The sequence below is a fragment of the Pan paniscus genome, chromosome 21 (assembly GCF_029289425.2).
Source record: "Pan paniscus chromosome 21, NHGRI_mPanPan1-v2.0_pri, whole genome shotgun sequence".
Lineage (NCBI taxonomy): Eukaryota > Metazoa > Chordata > Mammalia > Primates > Hominidae > Pan > Pan paniscus.
In genome coordinates this window covers 17,279,105-17,300,924 of record NC_073270.2, presented here as the reverse complement: position 1 = coordinate 17,300,924, position 21,820 = coordinate 17,279,105, and the positions used below count along the sequence as shown (strand labels likewise).

Sequence of the window (21,820 nt, the reverse complement as noted above, 5' to 3'; positions counted from 1 at the left end):
CACACACACACACACACGTTGAACATTCCTCATCAGAAATCCGAAATGTCCAAAAGTTTTTGAGGGCCAGCATAACACCACAAGTGGAAAACTCCACACCTGACCTCATGTGATGGGGTCGCAATCAAAACTTAGGTCCACCACACACACAGTTTGTTCAATATCCACAAAGGAAAAGAGACCCCCCCTAGCCCCCTTCAGCTTCAGTGTATCTTTTCGGCACATGTCCAGATTCCCCATACGAGTATGCCCACAAAGGACAAAAAAATGGCAGATGTTCAGGCCACACATGACAATAGTATGTTCCCCATGATACCCTGCGCAGGTCCAAGACCTGCATGCATTACTCACTGTGGGTTTTTTTTTCTTACTTATTCTCTGCTCTGTGCTGTAAAGATAATGTTTGAACATGTCAGAAAGGTCTGCGGCTACTCCTGTGGACAACAGTGATAAGAAACACAGGAACCATTTATGTTGATCTGTAGCACAGAAGGTAAAGCTGTTAGAGAAACAGGATGGTGGTGTTAAGTGTGAAATGTCTTACAGAAGAGTATAGTGTTGAAGTGGCCATCATATATGACCTGAAGAAACAGAAGGCTAAGTTCTATGCTCAAAGTAATAAATACACATAAATGAAAAATAGAAAAACACAGCATAAAGCTAAAAGTGAAGATCTCAATTGTGTATTAAAAGAGTGGATCCCATCAGTGTCACAGTGAATACTTGCCACTTAATGGGAAGCTGATCATGAAAACAAGCAAAAATCTATCACAATGAACCAAAAATTGAAGGAAACTGTGAATATTCAGCAGGCTGGTTGCAGACATTTAGGAACAGACACAGCATTACATTTTAAAGATTTGTGGTGATAAAGTATCTGCTTACTATGAAGCAGCAGAGAAATTTATTGACGAGTATGTCAAGGTCATCGGTGATGAAAATCTGACACCAGAACCAAGTCTGTAATGCTGATGAAACATCACCGTTTTGGCATTATTGCCCTAGAAAGACACTGACTGCAGACAATGAGGCAGCCCCTACAGGAACTAAGGGTGCCAAGGACAGAATAACTGTGCTGAGATGTGCTAATGCAGCAGGCATGCGTAAATGTAAAATTGCTGTGATAAGCAAAAGCTTGCATCCTCCCTGTTTTCAATTCAAGGAGTGAATTTCCTACTTGTTCATTACGCTAACAAAAAGACATGGATCACCAGGTGATTGCTTATCAGCAGCATATAATTCAGAATCAGGAATGATGGTGATGCTAAGCAACTGCAGATTGTCCACATGGGTGGCTCAGATAGTGGCACCTTTGCTTTCTGATTGTTCCCTGTACACTAACTTTGTTTCATTCACAAAATTATTTAAAATATTGTATAAAGTTACTTTCAGGACTCTCTATAAGTGTATATGAAGCATAAATAAATTTCATGTTTAGACTTGAGTCCCATTTCCAAGATATCTCATTATATATATTCCAGTATTCTAAAATCCAAAAACGAATCAGAACTCCAAAACCCTTTTTGTCCCAAGCATTTTGGCTAAGGGATAGTCAACCTGTATATGTGTGTGTATGTATATGTCTCTCTCTCTATATATATACACACACATACACATATATACACACACACATATATATGTAGGTAAGTACCTACATATATATATATGTACCTACATATATATGTACCTACATATATATGTACACCTACATATATATATGTGTACCTACATATATGTATATGTACCTACATATATATATGTACCTACATATATATATATGTACCTACACATATATATATATGTACCTACATATATATATATATATATGTAGGTAAGTGGGTAGGAAGGTAGATCGACATCCCAGACTTTTATTCGAGAGCTTCAAGCCCATATTTTCATTTGCCAAATGCATCTCTAATTCATTATGTCCAAAACCAAACTCATGATTTTTCCCCACCCCATCTTGGTCCTTTTCCAGTGTTCTCAGTCTGTGCAGAAGACTCCCCATTCAACTAGTGATGCATTCCAGAACCCAGAAGCCATCTTCCTCACCCCCGTCTCCTCTTTGTGTCTATCCCATCATCAAATCATATTGATTTTATCTCCTACATATCTTCCAGTTTTGTTTTACTTCTCTGCTTTGGTACCCCTTTCCCCCAGTCCTGAGCCATCATCACTTACCTGGACCACTGTAGTAGCCACCTGGCTTGCTTAGCCATATTCACTCTTGCCCTGTTTGGCCTTTCTTCAGTCACCGTTGCAAGAATGATCTTTGGTGAAACTGAAATCTAATCATGTTATGCTGCTGCACAAAGCCCTTCAGTGTCTTCCTCTTACAACTAGATAAAACACAAGATCCTTTACATCCTGAAACATTTGAGTTGATTCACTTTCTCCCTCCTTCTCAAGCCTTATGTTGGTGCAGTGCTCACTCTTGTTCCCTTTGCCATAGCCACATGGTTGTCTTCCAGTCACTCATTCTTGGTGGCGTCTTCCTCCTCATTATTATCATCAATCATCATCATGATCATTATTGCTTTTACGCAAGACACTCTCCCAACTTGTTCTCAGAGCTTGTTTTAGATACCACCTCCCTTGAAGATATCCTTCTCTAGTTTCCCCTATAATAAACCCTTATCATTGTTGCTCTTTGAGCCCAGGACACAGTTCTTCTCCTTCAGCTGCAGCTTTGCATTTATTTGTGGAATCATTTCATTATTTGATTATTTATCTCTCTCTCTGACATTTTTTAAAGCTCCATAAAGGCAAAGCGTATGTCTGAATTGCTCAACTCTGTATCCCCCATGTTTATCACAGTGACTGGCATACAGTAAGTGTTCATTAAATATTTGCTGAATGAACAGTGGCATCATGTAAAAATGAAGCAAATTTTTAAATTCACGAGATTTGTTGAGTACAGGTGCTTAGAAGAAGAAAGGGAAGGAAACCAGCCTTAATGGACCCCTTTTAACATGCCAGACAGTTGACTCAAACATTATCTAGATGGAAGCACTGAATTGTCATGATAGTTGTGCTTTCTTTTATAACTCCTTACAGGGCTTTTTGTGTGTATTTCATGCAGATAACATGGGTGGCAAGATTATTTTCAATGATTTAATACAATTTGAAATATGTCTCTGAAATACCATTCTATTTTTCCATTAACATATTTTAGCAATTTTCAACTTGCATGACTGGGCATTTGATTAACAGAAAAAAAGAAGAATTGGAGATGTAATTAACACCTGGAATGTGATTGCTTTATTAATCTCTAATGTAACTTTAACAGCATTAAATATACATACATCCTAGACGTGGCTGCTTAGCTTTTGGCTTTCTATGTAGCACACTGCTCCGAGTCCTAGTCGTAAAAGGCATGGGAAACACCTTTTTAAATCATGGTAATGGTGCCTTGCCATAATTGGAAAAAATACAAATGCAATTCTGCATGACAGGGATAAGCAAATTGTAGAGTGGATAATATCTGCTGCTGCCCCACTAGGGCTTCTAAACTGTCTTATCCTCCTTTTCATAGTGACTTTGTTTCTGCTAAATAATGACAACCACTAAAACCAACCCATATCAGTTGCTCCCTGTCGTTGTTATTTAAACCTGTTAGGTTTTAATCATATTGAATTTGAAACTCCCTTGAGTTGTCCAAAACAATACATCAAATAGGCAGGTGGATATGCTGGCCTGAGCTCCAGAATAGATATCTGGTATTATGATATTTCCTGCAGGGCCCAGGTGAAGATATTACCCAAGCAAGAGGCTAGTGACTGTGGTCAACCAGAGGTCACCTGTGCAAAGGAGGCAACTCTCAGCAGCCCAGGGATTTTTGCTAAGTGCAAACAAAGATCTACTGATAGCATATCTTAGGAATTTTGAAGGAATGCTAGAAAAGTACCCAGACTTTTATGTGAACTCTCCAGACTTTGAACTCTTGCCAACTAAAGATTTTGTTTTTGAAACATGACAGGGAACACAAAAAAACACATCTATAGACTGAAGTTTTTCCTCTGGCCACCAGTTTGTGACCTCTGGTCTAAACTCTCATACTTGTTCTCCGGTCTTCACAGGCTATTTCATCTCTCCAGTATTGATTCTTGATGCTGTTTCAAACATCCTGAACTTTGGATGGACATGATTCTCTCCTCTGTCCTGAGCATAGCAGGCCATTCTCCTTTCTATAGCTTAGACTCTCTCTGCAATTACCCAACATGGAACACTTCCTCTTGCCCTCTGGTTATCCAGTGAGACCCAACTTAGGTCCTTGGTGCAGAAGCCTGTCCCCAGCTACTCCAGGCTCCACTCGTCACTTAATCACACACTCAGCTAAGTGTGCTAGACACTTAAGCACTCACCTGTCATTCTTCATGGTTGACTGTCAGTGCATGTGTCTTATCTTCATTGATGCCCTGAGGCATTGTAGACTCTCATACATGGATGAGACCATACACGTGGCCTCTCATGCATGGATGGGACTTCAGAAGACACAGTGAACCTCTTCTGCAACATGTTTTCTCTTACATGCCTCTGGTGACAAGGAGCTCACAGCCCTGCAGGCACCTGTGCCCGCTTTAGACAGCTGTGACCCTAAAATGGGTTTGTTTGCTTCATCAAGCTGAAATTTGCCTCTTCCCGTGCTTTTGTTTTCCTTGAGCATTTCCCTTGAATTATTTTGCCCCTTGTGCAGTTGTTTTCTGAATAAGGAAGACTGTCATCAATCAAAAGGACCCTTTCTTATGGGTCTAATGTGGAATTTTAATAGGGTTTTGAGAAGAAGCAGTGTTTTTATTTGGAAATAGACCATAAATGTACACAAGTTCTCTCCCATCAAATTCTGAGGGAGATTTTAGTAATAGTTACCTATATTATGCCAATTCCATACGTTTTCTTTTGAAAGCACTTTTCTTTTGAGATTTCTACTTTTACCAGTATCAATAAACATTCCTAAAGTTGTGACCATATGCTTTGCTTGATATTACATCTCTTTGGAGAACTGGTTTCCTTTTTTCTTCCAGACAATTAAAAGTCTAATTATATGTCTGTTAAGTTTTAAATCTCATAATATGTTGTAATGCTTAGATTCATCACTTCTGCTGGATATTATGGATATGAGGATATAATGTGTGTTGTGACACTCAGCTGTAAAAATAAAGGTATTTCCAGATTTGAAATTGTCTTAAGTAAGCAGACTTTTGAGACTAAAGCTTTCCCTTATTATTTTATAATACACTGGAAATTACATTTCAACAGTAGAATTCCATGTTATGGTATTGGCAACTGACCAGACTGCTTACTGTAAATTCATTACTGTTTTTGTGTGTTTTCAGGTGCTGTGATTCTCTTGGGAAGAACCAATATGTTTCGCTTTAACCATCCAAAGGAAGCCGCCAAGCTCAGGGAGAAGAGGAAGGTGAGGGACACGGCGTCTCTAGGAGGGAACCACTGATCGTATGTGAGGATGAGTGGGTGGTGGTCACTCTGGTTCCAATCTTTTGACTTTCTGGGGTGCAGAACCGTGGAAAAGTAGTTCTGTGATCTGGATTGATTCTAGGGAGATTGTTTCCCAGCAGATGATTGGCTGATGAAGTAAGAGAGCAAGCAAGTAAATTCTAGAGCAGACAGGGAGAAACTGCTCCTCCTAGATCCTTCTCTTCAGCCTTCCACCCTTCCCACCAAGGAGTTGGGCATCATTTTGCATTAGGTGGAGAGTGACTTCCTCTAATCAGCATCTGTTAGGAATTAACCCAACATTGGAATCACATTAATCCAAAATCAGCCACAGTAAACAGATTTTTCATTGAGGTGGGAAGTGAGAGCAGGGGTGGGTTTAGGACAACTGGGAAAGACTTTGGTTTGGTTGGAAGGGGACGTCTAAAGGGCAGGACGTTTAAGTGCTGACGGGGAAGGAGCTAAGGACCAGAGAAAGAAAGAAATCTGTTCAGGGACATCATGGCTGGTCCTTAGACTGAAGAAAATAATAAAGGCTACAGCTAACATTTCTACGAGCCAGGAATGGTGCTAAACTTGTACATATATTCTATCTCTTTATCTGTGCAGCAGCCGTTAATACCCCCATGCTATCACCCCCAGGTCAAGATGAGAAACAGACCAAGAGCAACTCTCCCTAACTTGTTCTGTAGCCGGCAAGTGGGGAGCTTTGGCTGCAGTACTGACTTGAATACCAGAAGTGTTTGCCCTTGACCACTGGTTACCCAGACTCTCATTTCTGTCTCCTTTATAAGGGATGCCCGAGGTTGCCAGTGCCCTAATTGGAAAATAACAAGAAAGCTGCAAACCTCAGCCTTCTCCTGGGTGGCTTTTTCCAGCCAGTGGAGCCTCTTATCTGCTCTAGCCCAGGGTCTCCCTAGAGGGTCGTTTTTGGTACACAGTTTCAGAGGAACAGAGGGAAAAAACATGTTTGCCAATAGCTTCCCTTGGAAGCAAAATAGGTCAAGCTCTTACTTTTGGTCTCCCTTCACCCCTCCTGCCTTCTTCTTTATCGTTCTAAGTGTGAGGGAATATCGCTGATTATAGGAGATTGCTGCCTGCCAGGTAATGGAGGATGGCAAAGGTATTGTGACCCCTTTCCTTGACTTTAACTGGCAGGGGAGACCAACTGGGTTGTGGAATTCCTGATGAATTTCCCCAGCCCTAGAAGGCCAAGGTCCTGCTGTACTTAGGAGAAGGCTTGGGTTTGAAATATATCAGGGCCTTACTGCCCATGATCTGCTTTCCTCAGATAGACCAGTTAATTGTGGTGCGTGTTAATTAGGAGCATGTGCACCTCATTGTCTCTCACATGTTGGAAGCAATGAGTCCAGAGCAGTGGCCTTTTATTCTCTGCTAAGGTAACCACTCTGCCCTGTGTCTGCCCTTAGAGTGGCCTTCTGTCCTCCTTCAGCTTGTCCATGACCGACCTCTCGAAGTCCCGTGAGAACCTGTCTGCAGTCATGTTGTATAACCCCGGGTGAGTGAACAGCAGCATCTCCTTCCCTGTGATGATCACTTTTGCATTTATTGTGCCAACTCCATTATAGTCACAAGGTAAAAATAAAACTTCTGCAACGGCGCCTCCTTATCAAATCAGCCGCCGTCATTTTCCGAGTTCCTTTCCAGCCCTTACTATATATGTGCATAATTTTACTTAGTTATAATCACAACATAAACAGTTTTGCATTTTCTGATTTTTCGCTTAACAGCATAATAAGCATTCATGAGTGTTGTTACAAGCTTCATTATCATTTTCATAACTGTCTAATATTTTAGAGTTGGCACTTTGATTACTTAGTGCATGATCCCTTTGGCTTACGCACTTTTATCTCGTTTTATAAATTATAATAACAGAGGCAGCCTGATTCTTAGGCCATCCAATGGAGCAGGAAATTATCTTCACTACTTCGAACACTAGGGGACTGCTGAGAGCACAAATGAGAGTGTTTTAAATTGACTTAGTGGCTGGGTGACCTTGGACAGTCAGCTTAACTCATGTCCTTAGTGGCTTCATCAATAAAATGACAGTGATAATGAAAATGCCTAAAAACAGGGAACTTTGAGGGCCCTTTTCGGTTGTGAGAGGTTCCATAATTTTATCTTTTCTACCAGGATAATCTCATGTAAAATAATGGAGGTAAATCAAATGGCTGAACAAGTGAAGTAACAAGAACAACATTTTCTAGAACTGTCATTTATTTAGTAGTTACTATATGCCAGGCACTATGTTAAGCACCTTGAATCCGTGATCTTTTAATTCTCACAAACCTATTCCCATTTTACATGTGGGGAAATATTTATACGTTTGCTCTCCGTCAGTTTCATGGTTTCTATCTGATTCCATCACTCACGCTTTGACTCTGTCACCTCCTGCAGTTGGGGGACTGGTTCCATTTTCCATTGCTCCCTCACCCCCAACCCTGGGATTTCTCACAAACGTCGAGCTGTGTGCTGAAAGCCATTCACTCCTTCAGCCCAAGCCAGTGTTCTGGTTTGTGGAAAGCAGATACCTACAAGGAATTTCTTCAGTGTCATAGGAGGGATCTTTGATCACATTTCTGGATTCCTCATTTTATGGGCCAGTAAGCTGAAGCCCAAATCCAACACCTGCCTGAACTTAAGAAAAAAAGCCATGTAGTACAGCACTGTGGCTGTGGATTCCTGGGCGCCCCCGCTTTCCAGGATTTCTGGAAGCACCAGCAGTTGACTCCCTTGTGTCAGCCTTTGTCTTTCCTATTTGGTCTTTCCATTTTGTTACATGGTCATTGAGGAAAGTTGTGCTCATTAAATAATTCTGTCCTGAAATAAGCCATATCAATCAGACCTCTGAAATGGGAGAACATTCTCAGAGCAACTAAATGGTAAGTACTTCAGAGGCACGTTTTGTTGTAGGTCTTTAATTCCTTACAGTAGTTTTAGCAGTTGCCTTTTATTGTGACCAAGATGGAATCACTCATGTTTAAGTTTAATATAATACACAGATCTTTAGTGTAATTTCAGCTAAAATAGTGTGATCCCATCCGTTAAATATTGTTTGTCTAGTTAAATTGTCTGTGATATGAAGAGTGCTGGCTTGGTTTTGTCTCCTGGCCCAGGACCCAGTTAGTTAATCCTGGAATCCAGGTACTATCGTTATTATCCTCCACAGTGGTGGTACCTTTTAATGTGAAGCCATTTGCTAATGTAATATGGCTATTCAATGGCTTTGAAAACCACAACGCTATCTTCACTCAGCCTTTCCTTTGAGCACAGGGTCACTAGCCATGGGCCCCTCTTTGCCTTACATATATACGTGGGATGGAAGTCTTTCTTTTTTCTCCCTAAAACAGGAGAAAGTGTAGTTCTCTTAAAAGTAATGCCATTTTTTGTTTTTAGTTTTTAAGTTCAAATAGTTTTCCTCAGTGTTTACAAAATGCAGGTCAAAGTTACTAGTTTTCGTCCTCAAAACTTTTCAGTGACTTTCCATGGTCTAAAAAATAAAGTCCCAGCCTGCACCATGTCACTCGGGCTGTCCACTGTCTGTGCTCGTCTCTGGACCTCTCTCCACGTGTTCTGAGCTCCAGCTTTCTGCTGTTGTTTTATTGCTCGGTCACATGTGGACTAGCCTGTGCCTCTGGGGCTTTCCTTTGCTAGTTCCAGAGCCTGGGATGCATTTTTGCCTGGCTACCCACTCGTCCTCCAGGGCATAGTACAGACAAACTCTGCTGTGGAAGCTACTCCTGACTTTCTTCCCCACAACCAAAAGTCAGTGTCCCTTCTTCACTGTACATTGCTCCATTTCTTTCCTCCTTATTTTGTCTTCTTTGTAACATACATTCATCTGTCAACAAATCCTCTCTGAATGCCTCCTATGAACCAGTCAGGATTCTAGGACGGGGGCACCATTGCCAGTAATCCTGAGAAGGTCAGCTTGCATACTTGTTGGAGGAGAGACACAGTCAACAGATAATTTAAAAATAAATCCAGGAAGTGAAAATGAAATGAAATCAAATGTCTTAAGACAGTGTTTGATGGAGTGATCAGGAATGGCTTCCTGAAGAAGGGATGTTTGGTCTAAGACTTGTATGGAGAGAAATGACACTCGTAAAACAGAAAGGGGGAGAATGGAAAGCATTGAGACTGAAGGGGAAAGCAAGTGTGATGGCATCAAAATGAGAAGTGAAGAGAGGGCCAGAGTAGATGGGATATAGTAAGCAAGAAGAAGAGTGGTACAAGTGAGGGAGGGGATGTCAAGGGCCAGCTAATGTAGGGCCGTGCTGGCAATTGGAAGGGGTTTGGCTGTTTTTTAAGAGAGCTGGCAAACCACTAGAATGATTCAAGCAAGAGAGTAACCTGAAGATGTACTTAATACAAATATTAGGATGTATGCCATTTGGAGAATGTGGCATAGAAGCAGAAGACCATTTAGAAAGCTATTTCCTTAGTCCAAGTGAAAGGTAATAGTGGCTTGGATCTGCACTTTAGCCATAGAAGTGGAGCAAAGTAGAATCAAGGAATTAAGAGTAACTCCCAGGATTCAGGTTTAAACAGCTGCTGCAGGTGGTACACTCTTCCCTGAGATGGGGGAGATAGGGAGGACAGGCCTGGGCTAGCAGTCGAGTAAGAACTCTGCTTATGTATACTTCCTATTAGAATGGAAGCTTTTTAAGGTCAGGGGCCTTGTGTTATTCTTTTCTGTATAAGGTGTCATTCACATAACATGCTTAATAAAAATTCTGTAAACAGATTAAGAATAAAATTTTAGTAAGACACATGAGTCCCTTTGGGAAAGGCTTTTAAAATTTCTTTGGGCATGGATGTTCCAAATACTGGAATGAGACATATTATGCAGAGGAATGTGGTTTTGTGGCCTAATCTGTCTGCCTAATCCCAGGGGATACTGCAAGTCCCAGGGGATACTGCAGTTACTTGAATAATCTCAAAATCATGTTCAGGATCTTTAAGCCATAGGTGGGAAGAGGGCCTCATCTTGAAATGAATAACTAGGCCAAGGCAATCAGAGAATTCGGGAGAAGCAATCTGTTTTAGACTGAATTACAGTGGTTCTGGATGCATCTGATGCTACCATTATGCAGCCTGTTGACCTGACTTCAAGTACACATTTTCTCTCTGCTACCCCTTGCATTATTCATTGACACAAATTCAAATAAAAATTATTTAATACTTCATCATACTTTCTTTCTCTCTGGTTCCCAGGCCCCTGCAACTTGCCACCTGCTGTAGAAAGTAATTGCCCATCAATTTTAGGTGCCTGAGGGGTGAGTTTCCAGGGCCAAATCTTCAGTTAGCATTCTTCCCCATGGTAATGACTTTTAAGTGTACAGTTCAGTAGTGTGAAGTGCATTGACATTACTGTGCAACCAGTTTCATCTTGCAAAACTAAAACTCTGTACTCATTAAATATAACTTCCATTCCCTCCTTCCCCCAAACTCCTGACAATCAGCACACAACTTTTGTCTCCATGAGTTTAACCACTTAAGTAGAATCACTGGTGTGTCCTCTTCTCACTGGCTTATTTCACTTAGCATAATGTCTTTGGTTCATGTTCATCCACCATATAGCATGTGTCAGAACTTCCTTTCTTTTTGTGGCCAAATAATATTCCATTTTATGGATATACCACATTTTGTTTATCCATTCATCTGTTGATGGACTCTTTGATTGTTTTCACCTTTTGGCTATTGTGAATAATGCTGCTATGAACATGGGTGTCCAACTATCTGTTTGAGTCCTTGTTTTCAACTCTTGTGAGTATGTACCCAGAAGTAGAATTGCTGGATCATATGGCAGCCCTATTTTTAATTTTCAAGGAACTGCTATGCTATTTTCCACAACAGCTGCACCATTTTGCATTCCCACCAACAGGGCACAAGGGTTCCAGTTTCTCCATATCCTCACCAGCACTTGTGATTTTCTGTTTTTATAGTACACATCAAAATGTGTGTGAGGCAGTATCTTATTGTCTTCTTTTCATCTTTATTTTCTTCTTCTATTTTCTCAAGAGTGTCCATTGTTGAAAATGGTGTTTAAAAATATAGAAAGAAAATCTCAAAATGTAGTTCCCCTGGTAAGTATAGCAAATAAATGATGAATGTAAATCTAACCTGGATGGATTTCCTGATGATTACATGACCTCTCTCATGTTCTGCCAAGTTCAGTTCAACTAGCTCACTTGCATGTTTCTCAAAACCCAGTCAGTCCAAGGAGTGCCTGTAGCCAAGGAGCAGCATGGTCATTCATCCTTGCATTGAAAGACATTGCTCTGACCTCTCAGAAATTGGCTGGGCAGCAAAAGCCCTGGAGAAGCTCACAAGGATCCTAGAGGTGAGGGCCTGAACTGAGGCAGCAGTGGGAGGAACCTAGAAGGGTGAGCTGCAGAGACAGTCAGGGCAGGAAGTCATGAGGTTTGGATAATGAATTGGATATGGGATGTAATGAAGGAAAAGATGTTGACTTCCAGTTTCTGGCTTCAGTAACTGGTTGGGTGCTGCTTGCCACCCAGCTGAAACAGAAATATGGGAGGAAGAGAAGCAGGTTGTCAAGAGGAAGGGAGGATAATGAGTACAACCTTGAAAAACTAGGCCCTGGGCCTTGAACTTTCTCCTGTAAGTGACTATGACTCCGTCAACGATCAGACACCCCATGGGAAAAGCTCGGGTTTGTGTGGCCTGTCACAGGTGATATTTCTCCACTTGGAGGATGAAGGCAGATCCCCCTGTTGAATAAAATAGATGTTCACAGCCCTGCCGTTTTACATCATTCATTCAGTGGTGCTTGAGAGCCCATCATTTGTCCAGCCCTGTGCTGGGGCTTGAGTGATTGAGACAGACCGAGGCTCAGTCATCTCAGAGCATGATTTAGTGAACAGGGAAGACACTTGTAAAGCCTGTTAGAAATCAGGACGGTGGTAGTATTATCTTTGCACATGCCAGACTTGGATGAGTTTGAAGATCTTTAAATTAGGGAAAGCCGCACATGTCACCCCAGACCCATGCTCCCAATGCATTGCATCTCATTGTAAGTCACCTCCTAGGGCACCTACATAGTCACCAAGCCCTGTGAGCAGTCTTGTAGCTTCAGCAGGTGACCAAGCCCTGCTGAGAAGTGTGGAGTCTGGAGACCCTTAACCCCATATTTGCCTCGTCGCCTCTCCAGGACCAGTTTTAACAGGAATCAAAAGCATTGATGGCACCTCCTACTCAAACAGACTTGTTTCAGAGCTTTCGTCTGCTCTTTATTACTTTCCCCCTCTTAGGCCAAACTAGGGGCTGACCCTCTTAATTGTTGTGTAATACAAAGCAGGTGTCTATTAAATGTTTGCTTCCCTGCCCGCCCCAGCATACACAAACACAAGCACGCCTCCTGGCCTCCTCCTCTGTGCTAAGCCCTCATGCTGGCTTCTGCCTAGCAATGCTGGGACTCCCGTCCCTTGCCCAGGTCCCTGTGAAGCCGCCTGCTTTCCTGTCGGTTGATAACAGTCATCACCCACTCTATCCCTTGGGAATTTTTTTCCTTCCGCAATTGGCTCCACGTGAGTACTTTGTCCTCCTAGCACTCTTCCTCTTGTTGCCCCCACCTTCAGCAAGTATATAGGGATCTTTCACTCTGGGAAATCTTGTCGTCCATCACTACCAAAGAACATGTAGGACAGATTTTTTTTCCTTAAATGGACAATGTGGTCAGTACATGAGGAGCAGCAAATGTTGCAGAGCTCCGATTGGCATGGTTACCACTGTGATTCCTGACTTTCTCTATCTGATGGCACAGGGAAGACTTGTGGGCCTGTCCCTGGAGTCCTGTCCCTGCCGTGAACCTGAGGAAGGAGCTCACCACACCTCCTTAGCCCTTCCTGGTCACCCCCTCCTCCTCTTCTCAGCATCTGGCCTGGCCCCTCAGTACCTACCAGGTGGTGACTTCCAAGCGTCAACCCAACCTGATCATCTCTGACTTTGTTCTCCAATGTTATTTTCAGTCACTCTCCACCCGGAACTTTATCCTGTGATTTACATGGGTCACACCTTTCTCCAGGCCTCTGCATCTGTAACACTGTCTGTGACGCCTTCCCCCTCTTCTTCCCTTGGCCAGTCCTCTTCCTCTTTTGAGCTGAGCATAGAGTCGTATCCTCAGGAAGCTTTCCGTGCATTTCCAGTTGGAGCTAAGTGCTTCCCGTGTATCCTCTCGCAGGCATTTTGTGCATTCCTGTATCTTAGCTCTTTCCAAATTTGTTCATTTGATGTTTGTGTATTTAATTGATGTAGGCTTCTTGAGGGCAGGCACTATGCTTCATTTATCTCTGAATCTCCAGAAGACCCCACAGAGTGGGCACCTCACAAATATTCATTGAGCTGTAGGTTTTGGCCAGCACATGTGCTCTCAGCACAAAGGATGCGTCTGCCCTCTCAGGTCTGCCCAGGTCTTTTGTCAGTGGTCCCTGTGTGCTGTTTCCTATCTCCACATTACTTGGCCCCTATCTTTGTGAGTCTCTCACCCACACAGATGTGTTTCTACAAGTTTGGTGGCATTACAATTACCATACCTCTTGGTTTCTTTGGTATTGTGTAGACATGAGTATGTTTTTGCAATTGACTCAAAAATTGCTGCATAGTACTCAGTTTTTCCCAGAACAAAGCTCTCCAAAAGAATGACTGGTTTGCAAATTATTGTATCCAGTAAGCTCCAAGTTATCTTCAGAGCAATGTGATTTTTGTCTGTTCAGCAGGCCATCTACTAATTTTCTAAACAGCCCATGTCTAAAAAATACCCTGTGGTCTGAATTATAGTAAGATTTGCAGTTTTAAAAACAAAGTTCTTGTTCCCCAAGAACATTGTATCAGCCCAACTGGGCACATAGAGTTGGAACAGAGTTTGGGCAATTACCGCTGGCCCACACCTCAAGCTCCCTGGAAGCCATGATTTGTATGCACACATGCGTGATACTTGGTGCCAGAGAATTTTTGGATTAGGCAGAGAAGCCTGGTGACTTCCTTTGGGAGTTAGTTCCACATTGGAGAGGTGCCCAGCCAGGGTCTTTGCCAGGAGATAATTTTCCTGCAGGGGAAACATTCCTCCTCAGCTGGTGCAGCGTCTTTAAGAAGAAACCAAGCCGACTGCTCAAGCCTCCTCTGCCTTGCTTTGAGACTGCAAACAGGCAGCTAATTTGGCAAGATGCAGAGGCTTTCACAGCTTCTTGAAAGTGCTCAAAGCAAAATTAGATAACTTCCAAGCTCATTTCAGTCTTGAAAATAAAAGAATTTTTCACTGGCACATTAGCCTCCTCTGAGCACTAACCAGTAGTGAGCCCATTTAGATGGATGTATTTGAATAATTAAATTCTAGCTTTCAAACCCAGTTAGACTAAAAAATATCAAAAATCAGGATTAAACCTGTTTCTGGTGAGCCATTGAAGGAGCATCATCCCAAGGAGTGCAGCAGTCTGAGGGGGTTTGGTTAGCATCAGGGCTAGTGCAGACCCAGCAGCCATGGAAGGCCCCTAACTCAGAGGTTGGTCTGAAGTCACCGACAATCGGGGAAGAAGACGAATGAGTGATACTTAAATGTATTTTTTACTTTAATGTGTTCATTATGGGAAATTTAGAAATCACAAGCAAAAAAAAAAAAAAAAGAAGCGACTACAGTTAACATGTTACCATACCTTCTAGCCCATACCTCTGTTTCTTCCACTGTCCATCTCTCTGTCTCTGCCTCTCCCTCTCTGTATGTAGATGTACACACACATTTATATATGTACACACATTTATATATATATATTTATATTTTATATCTTTTACCAAGATGGATTAATATTGGACTTTAGAGTTTTTTGCACTTATTATTTTTTATTTCATAAATTTTTTTACATTATTTTAATGTCCATATGATATTCCATTGTATGACTATTCCATACCTCAGTGCTCCCCAGCCTTTTTGGCACCATGGACCAAGTTTCGTGGAAGACAGTTTTTTCAGAGACAGGGACAGAGGAGGGGGATGGATGGTTTTGGGATCAAACTCTTCCACCTCAGATAATTAGGTGAGTCTCATAAGGAGCGCGCAACCTAGATCCCTTGTGTGTGGAGTTCATGATAGGGTTTGTGCTCCTATGCAAATCGAATGCTGGTACCAGTCCGCAGCCTGGGGACTGGGGACCTCTGCCGTACCTTATTTAACGTCTAGTGGTAGGCATTTTGTTGTCTGTTTTTTAACTATCACAAGTTATTGGGCTGAAGAGCTTTGTAGCTGAATCTTTGCATTTTCTCATGATTAATTCCTCAGCGGGGAGGAAGTAGCCGTAGAATTACCAGGCCAGAGTACATATAGTTTTAAGGCTCTCGATGCATGTTCACAAATTATTTTACAGATTGTTTATACATATATCACCATCATTCCCACTGATAGATGAGACTATCCTTTTTATTTATTTATTTTTTCAAGCTGAAAATGGGCCTTCTTAGAGTGTTGAATGTGTAGATATAATTACACCCTCCTAGACACAGTTCTAGGCTGTATTCACAGGCCCTAGAGTCTAGGGAATCTGGCTAACAGTGGCTGTCTCTAAAAGCAAGCCCTGGCCATCCTGGTCATCACCAAAGACTCACCAAGCTCCTAATTAGTTCTGTGCTGAGCTACTTGCTGTACTAGAATGCTCTATGAGATTAGCATCCGCCTTCCTGGTGCTTTCAGATTAAGAATGGAAATGGATTTCTGGAATGTAAAGCTGGAAAGAACTAGATTCCAAATGTAGAGTTCTGGGATTTGAATACCAAAAGCCAAAGGCACCAAGGAGATAGTGAGGGCTTCTCCCCAGATGACAACATTTATATGAAAGGAAATAGTTTTGTTTTCCTCCCTGTGTCCCACTCCTTCCCTATTTCTTTCATATCTTCTCCCTTGGCCTCCCCTCTCCTCCCCTCCCCTCCCCTCCCTTGGCCTCCCCTCTCCTCCCCTCCCCTCCCCTCCCCTCCCCTCCCCTCCCCTCCCCTCCCCTCCTCTCCCCTCCCCTCCCCTCCTCTTCCCTCCTCTCCCCTTCCTTATCTCCTTTCTGCCTTGACTAAACTGGGAGGATGAATACATCACATTAGGGAGAGAGTAAGAAGACACCAATGACAGGGGTATGCCCTTTGTTGTACTGAGCCTTAGCTTTGCTGTCCACGACTGTACACTTCCAGAAAACAGACATAGAATCTAGTTTGTTGTTTACTCAGTGCACAGCAGCATACCTGGAACTTAGACGTCTAATAAACATGAACTAAGGGGAATGCACTTTTCCCCTTTGCTTTCTAACAATGTAGAAAGGGCTTCAGAAACAGAATCTGCTGGTAGCTGGAGATATTCTCAACAAGGTTTGCACCTTCATGTGAGGTCATGGTCCCCACTGCGTGTCCTGGGAGGGAAGAAGACCACATTCCCTTGCAAGCACACTTTTCTCACTCACTTGCTGCTACTTTATAATTTGTCTTATCCTTTTTTTTTCTTGCTCACCTTGAGCATGGACATTTTATACATGGAGTTGGCAGTATTTATGTTGCTGGTAACTTGGTAGTTAGCCTGTGTTTTAGTTGATGGTTATTTACTGTGTTTATCTCTGCTGGTTTATTTTATTGGGCCTTACCATTTTTCAAAAGTTTAGTTTGCTGCAAGGCTGGTTTCTTCTCCAGTTTTTGGTCTCAGTTGTCTTGCGTTTTTATGGACCATTTACTAACTTTACAGTTGGCTATAGATTGCCTTAAATAGCTTGTTAAGATACACAATCTTGGGGAACATGTGATGAAAGCAACTGAAAGAAGTGGGCTTCTTCCTCCATTAACTGAGATTAGTGTTAATTAGAGACTTGCTTTTTTCCTTTTTGTCCGTGAATATTATTCCACTGTGAGCCACTTCAACTGATGAGCTTCAGGTGTTTTCTGTTTTCAAAGTAGGTGGGGAGATGAGCTCTTAAATTCAAAGAACAATCTGTCTTTATTCAGTTACTTCAGATTGTATTGTCTGAGTGGTGGGATGCATTTTGCTTCAGCCATTTTATAACCACACAATCTAAAACTGAATTGTCAAGGTCAGCTGAGCAAATGAGACTGTTCTGGTGAAATGATGAATGGCAGTTACAGGCAATGGTGGGAGAAAGTAGGTTTCCTCCTAGTCCTACATGGTAGCATGATTTTCCTTGGCAGTAACATATTAACTTGATTACATGTCACCGGCTCTGTAATTTGTTAACTCATTTGATTAGAACATGTTGCTAATTCAGTCAAGGTTTCCAGTTGTACACATTCATTTTTGCTTCTGGATCTTTGCATATGCTATTCTCTCCTTCTAGAACACTTGTCCATTTGTCCACCGGCTCTTCACATGACCAAATCCTACATTGTCTCCAAAATCTCCATGTAAATGTCACTTCCTCAAAGAGGATTTACCAAACTCAGTCCAAATTTTACCTCCTGGGCTACTTATTCATAGCATCCTCTATCTTTTCTTGTTAGCACTTTAAGTAGTTGGTGATTATATCTGTTTGTACAACTGTCTACTCTTGGTCTCTGTATTTAGTGGTAAGTGGAAGAGTCTGGTTTTTTCAGTACTGTATTCCAACTTCTAAGTAGGTGTTTAAGGGAATAATTCTTGACTGAATGTGTGTATGTGTGAACTGTTTCCAGATAAGGAACTTCCATACCCTCCTTTTATCACAGACCATGACTCTTAACCTGCAATGGCTGGCTTCCAAGTCAGTGACACCGTATGTTTAACCACCACCAGCAACTCCCGTATCTCATGACCTAAGGTTAATTGTCATCATTGTTGGAAATAAATTGAAATGAACCACAGATTGATAGAAGCAAAGCAGAAGTAAAACAATTGCTATAACCAGTGTAGATTGAAAAAATTATTTTAAATAGGTAGTTACTCCCATTATAAAATGAAATGCTTATTATAAAAAGTAACACATTCAGAAATGAATAAAGTAATCACAAGTATTCATAATCTTTTCACCAAGAAAACATGATTGGTTTATATTTGTAATATTTGCTTATATTTTAAGTACATATATTTAAGTGTACATCAGATATTGTAATTATGCATTATATAGAGTATTTAAAAAACAGAATTGAGATTGCACTAGATATACAGTTTCTACTTTTTTTAAACATTTAATTGTGTGCTTTTTCTCACGCCGTTGAATATGATTCTTCATTTTATGTTTATATCATTATTGATTTAACTTTTGACTAATCATTAAGGACACTCAGAACTATTTCCTTTTTTTTCCATGTAAATTGTTGATAACATTTCAATTAATCTTTATATAAATCTTGGTCTGCTTTGTTATTTTGTCAGCTAAATCCACACCCAGAATTCTTTCTTTGATGGCAACTGCTGCTTAAATTAAAGCAACATGGGGAGGAATAAGGAGGGAAATATCAGGGAGAGAAATAAGGGAAGGAAGGACTATACCACTGGGTTGGAGACCTAGAAAAGAAAATGCACTGCAACAGAGAGCTGGGCATGGCAGACAGGCTGGTGCTCTGAGACCTCTGGCAGCCCTGGTCTGGGATACAGAGGCGCACATTTTCAGCATTGCCTGGTTAGGCGTATCGGCATGTTGTCTTTCACATGTGCGATCTCAGAGGCGTACACATGTGTCAGGTGGACTTGCAAAGCTCTTCACTTCAACAGTGTATCGTCATGGCAGAGGAACTGCGGTGCCTTTTATGAATCTCTTTTGCATCTTCAAGTTTCGCTTCTCTGTTCACTGTTCCCTCTACCCACAAATGTGCACAGTGTTTCTTTCCTTAAACCAGCCCCTTCTTGGGCCACCCACTATAGACGTCACCAAAATGGTTTTTCAGGATAATTTCCCATGTACATTTCCAACAATATAAAATTGTGTACATAAATCATGGTGCATCTATGTTATAGAATCCCATGATATTAAACTATGTTGTAGAATAATAGTTAATGATTTGCTGATTTGTCCAAGGTGTATATTATGAGGAAATGATTAAATAATAGACTCTCTGGTAGGCTCTTCTCTGTGAGTGCATCTGTATGGCCGGAAAGGCTGAGGGCTGGGAACAAAATAAAGGAGTCATGGTGTAGGACACTTACCTGTGCTTTCTAAATTTTTTGCAGTGAATTATTGTAAACATGAGAGCGTGCAGGGTATTAAAAGTTATTTCTTACGGCAAAGAGATGGACATCGGTTGACACCATCTCCTCACTCAGGTGGTCTGTAACTCCTTGTCATTGTGTTTCTGGCTGTGAAGCTCATGCCACTGTCTTCAAAACACTACCCATAGAAATCACCGGTTGAAACCTACTCTGTGCTTTACAGAAAGCCCTCAGGATACATGGTCAGCCAGGTGGGGATCTCTGTCCTCTGAAAACCCCAGTGGAGGGGGAGACAACCTCTGCCCTCTGTGACCTGAAAGGCCCTGAGTGGTGTCCACCCTAGCTCCCTCTTGGGCCATGATTCTTCTCTTGTGGCCACCCTCCCTTGGTTTCTTCTCCTGTTGGCACCATGTGGTCCTTCTGTACTTTCATTGTCCTGCACACATCCCCTCCTGGCCTGTGGCCTGGCTCATCCCTCATGTTGGCACCAGATGCATCTTCATGGCCACTCCCTTCCTTCATGCAGCTCTGTCCTGAATGTCCTCTTCTCAGTCCTTCCTCTTCCCCAGCTTTATGCTTTATCATAGTACTTATCTCACGGCGTACGCATTATGTATTAGTTAGCTCAACCCCACACTGGTATAGAGGTTTATGAGGGAAGAGACTTGATTTCTTTTGCTGAGACCACAGTGCCTAGGATAGTGCCTGGCATGTTGACCAGGTGAATTATGGGCGAGTGAACCACCAGTTCCTGAATGTCCTGCCCCGTGCTGTGATAGAGGACTCACGGGCAGGGGAGGCAGAAGAGAAGCTTGCCCAGGAAGGTGCCCTCGAGAGTGTGTCATCTGGACCTTTAATATTCTGCTCACAGTCTAACTTCCCTGTTATTTCTCATCACTTCCCTTTATTTAATCAGAGCAGTAGCCAGCTGAGGCTCTGTATAGCTTCCTCTGTGTACCTCTCATTTGTCTTCCTTCTGTTTTTCTTCCACTGGATCTTCCCCCACCCACACTATGCTCATCACAATTCTATCCGTTTTTCAAGGCCAAGCTCAGACAACACCTCCTCTGCAAGGCTTCCTCTCATCCCAATAAATGCTGTCCCTCCACCCCGTCTCCTGTTGAAAACATGCCCTTTCCCACTGGGCTCCTTACATTCTGTGTGATCGATATATGAGCATGTTTTCTTTCACTCTGTTTCACTCACTTAAGAGTATCCAAAGGCACGCTGTCCATTCTTTATTCTACTCAGAGTCCTGCCTGTTCACAGCAGGTGCCAGGACAAGTTTTGTTGTATATGTAGAATGCATGGCTGAAGGAAGTGGGAGGAAAATTATGTGGTGCATTCTTCTGGTTTGTCCAATGGGAAGAGGTATATTTTGTAATGATGGATCATTTTTAACTTTTGAGAGGCTCCTTCTGGGATAAAAAGTACCATGGTTTGGTTGAGAAGGTGAGATAGAATTCCAGCCTGGGTAGAAGAATGGATGAGGAGTTGGAAGAGGTGGGCTTGAGTCCCGACTCTTAAAAGAAGGTCACCTGGGCCCTCTCTCTCACACTCTATGGGCCTCATTCTCCTGGCCTGTAAAGTAGGATGGAGGGGCAGGGGAGGTGGGGTGTGTACGAGTTCATTGTATGATCTATTTCAAGTGTCTATCCAGTTCAGACTGCCTGTGACCCTCTGGCTTGATTAGGAAAGCCTCTGGGTTTCACATCTATGGTCCTAGCTGTCATTTTCAGAGCAAGTTATACCATTGCTATGAGAAATAGGCCGGGGAGAAACTTAGTGAAAATGCTTATGATATCAAATTTTATTATTTTTTAAAAAAACCAATCCTTTTTTCTTAGGGCACTTTCCATTTGCAGTGCAAAAGGCTTAAGACTGGCTCCTTGGAAGGTCTTCAGTGAGTACCTTCTAGACCAGCAATTTGGAAATTTATTAGAAAACCATTCCCAGAGTGCTTTGAATTTTTAAGTTATAAACTCTGACGTTTACTTAAGAGGGTTTAATTTCACAACCTTCTAGATTAAATTGCATTGTGAGACTTCTTGTATCCCACCCCCATCTTGATACACACCCCTCGAATTGTAATTTTATGTAAGTCCGCCTACTGTGGGATACCCTGACAATGATGTGAAAAAAGGGTGAGTGGGAGTGAGTAGTGTAGAAATTCTAATTGTCTCTACAAAACAGCTATTCCTACCTTTCTAATGAAAGTTTACC

At 42.0% G+C, this 21,820-nt stretch overlaps 1 protein-coding gene across 5 annotated transcripts in view; it reads left to right on the top strand.

Moving 5' to 3' along the window:
* KIF16B (kinesin family member 16B) overlaps positions 1-21,820 on the top strand; it is a 302,734-nt gene that overhangs the window by 160,735 nt on the left and 120,179 nt on the right. For all 5 annotated transcript variants that reach the window (XM_003810588.6, XM_055105088.3, XM_003810587.6 and 2 more), the window contains exons 16-17: positions 5,337-5,419; positions 6,888-6,976. In XM_003810588.6, coding sequence (XP_003810636.1) covers positions 5,337-5,419; positions 6,888-6,976 — 172 coding nt within the window. The remainder of the gene's footprint in view (positions 1-5,336; positions 5,420-6,887; positions 6,977-21,820) is intronic.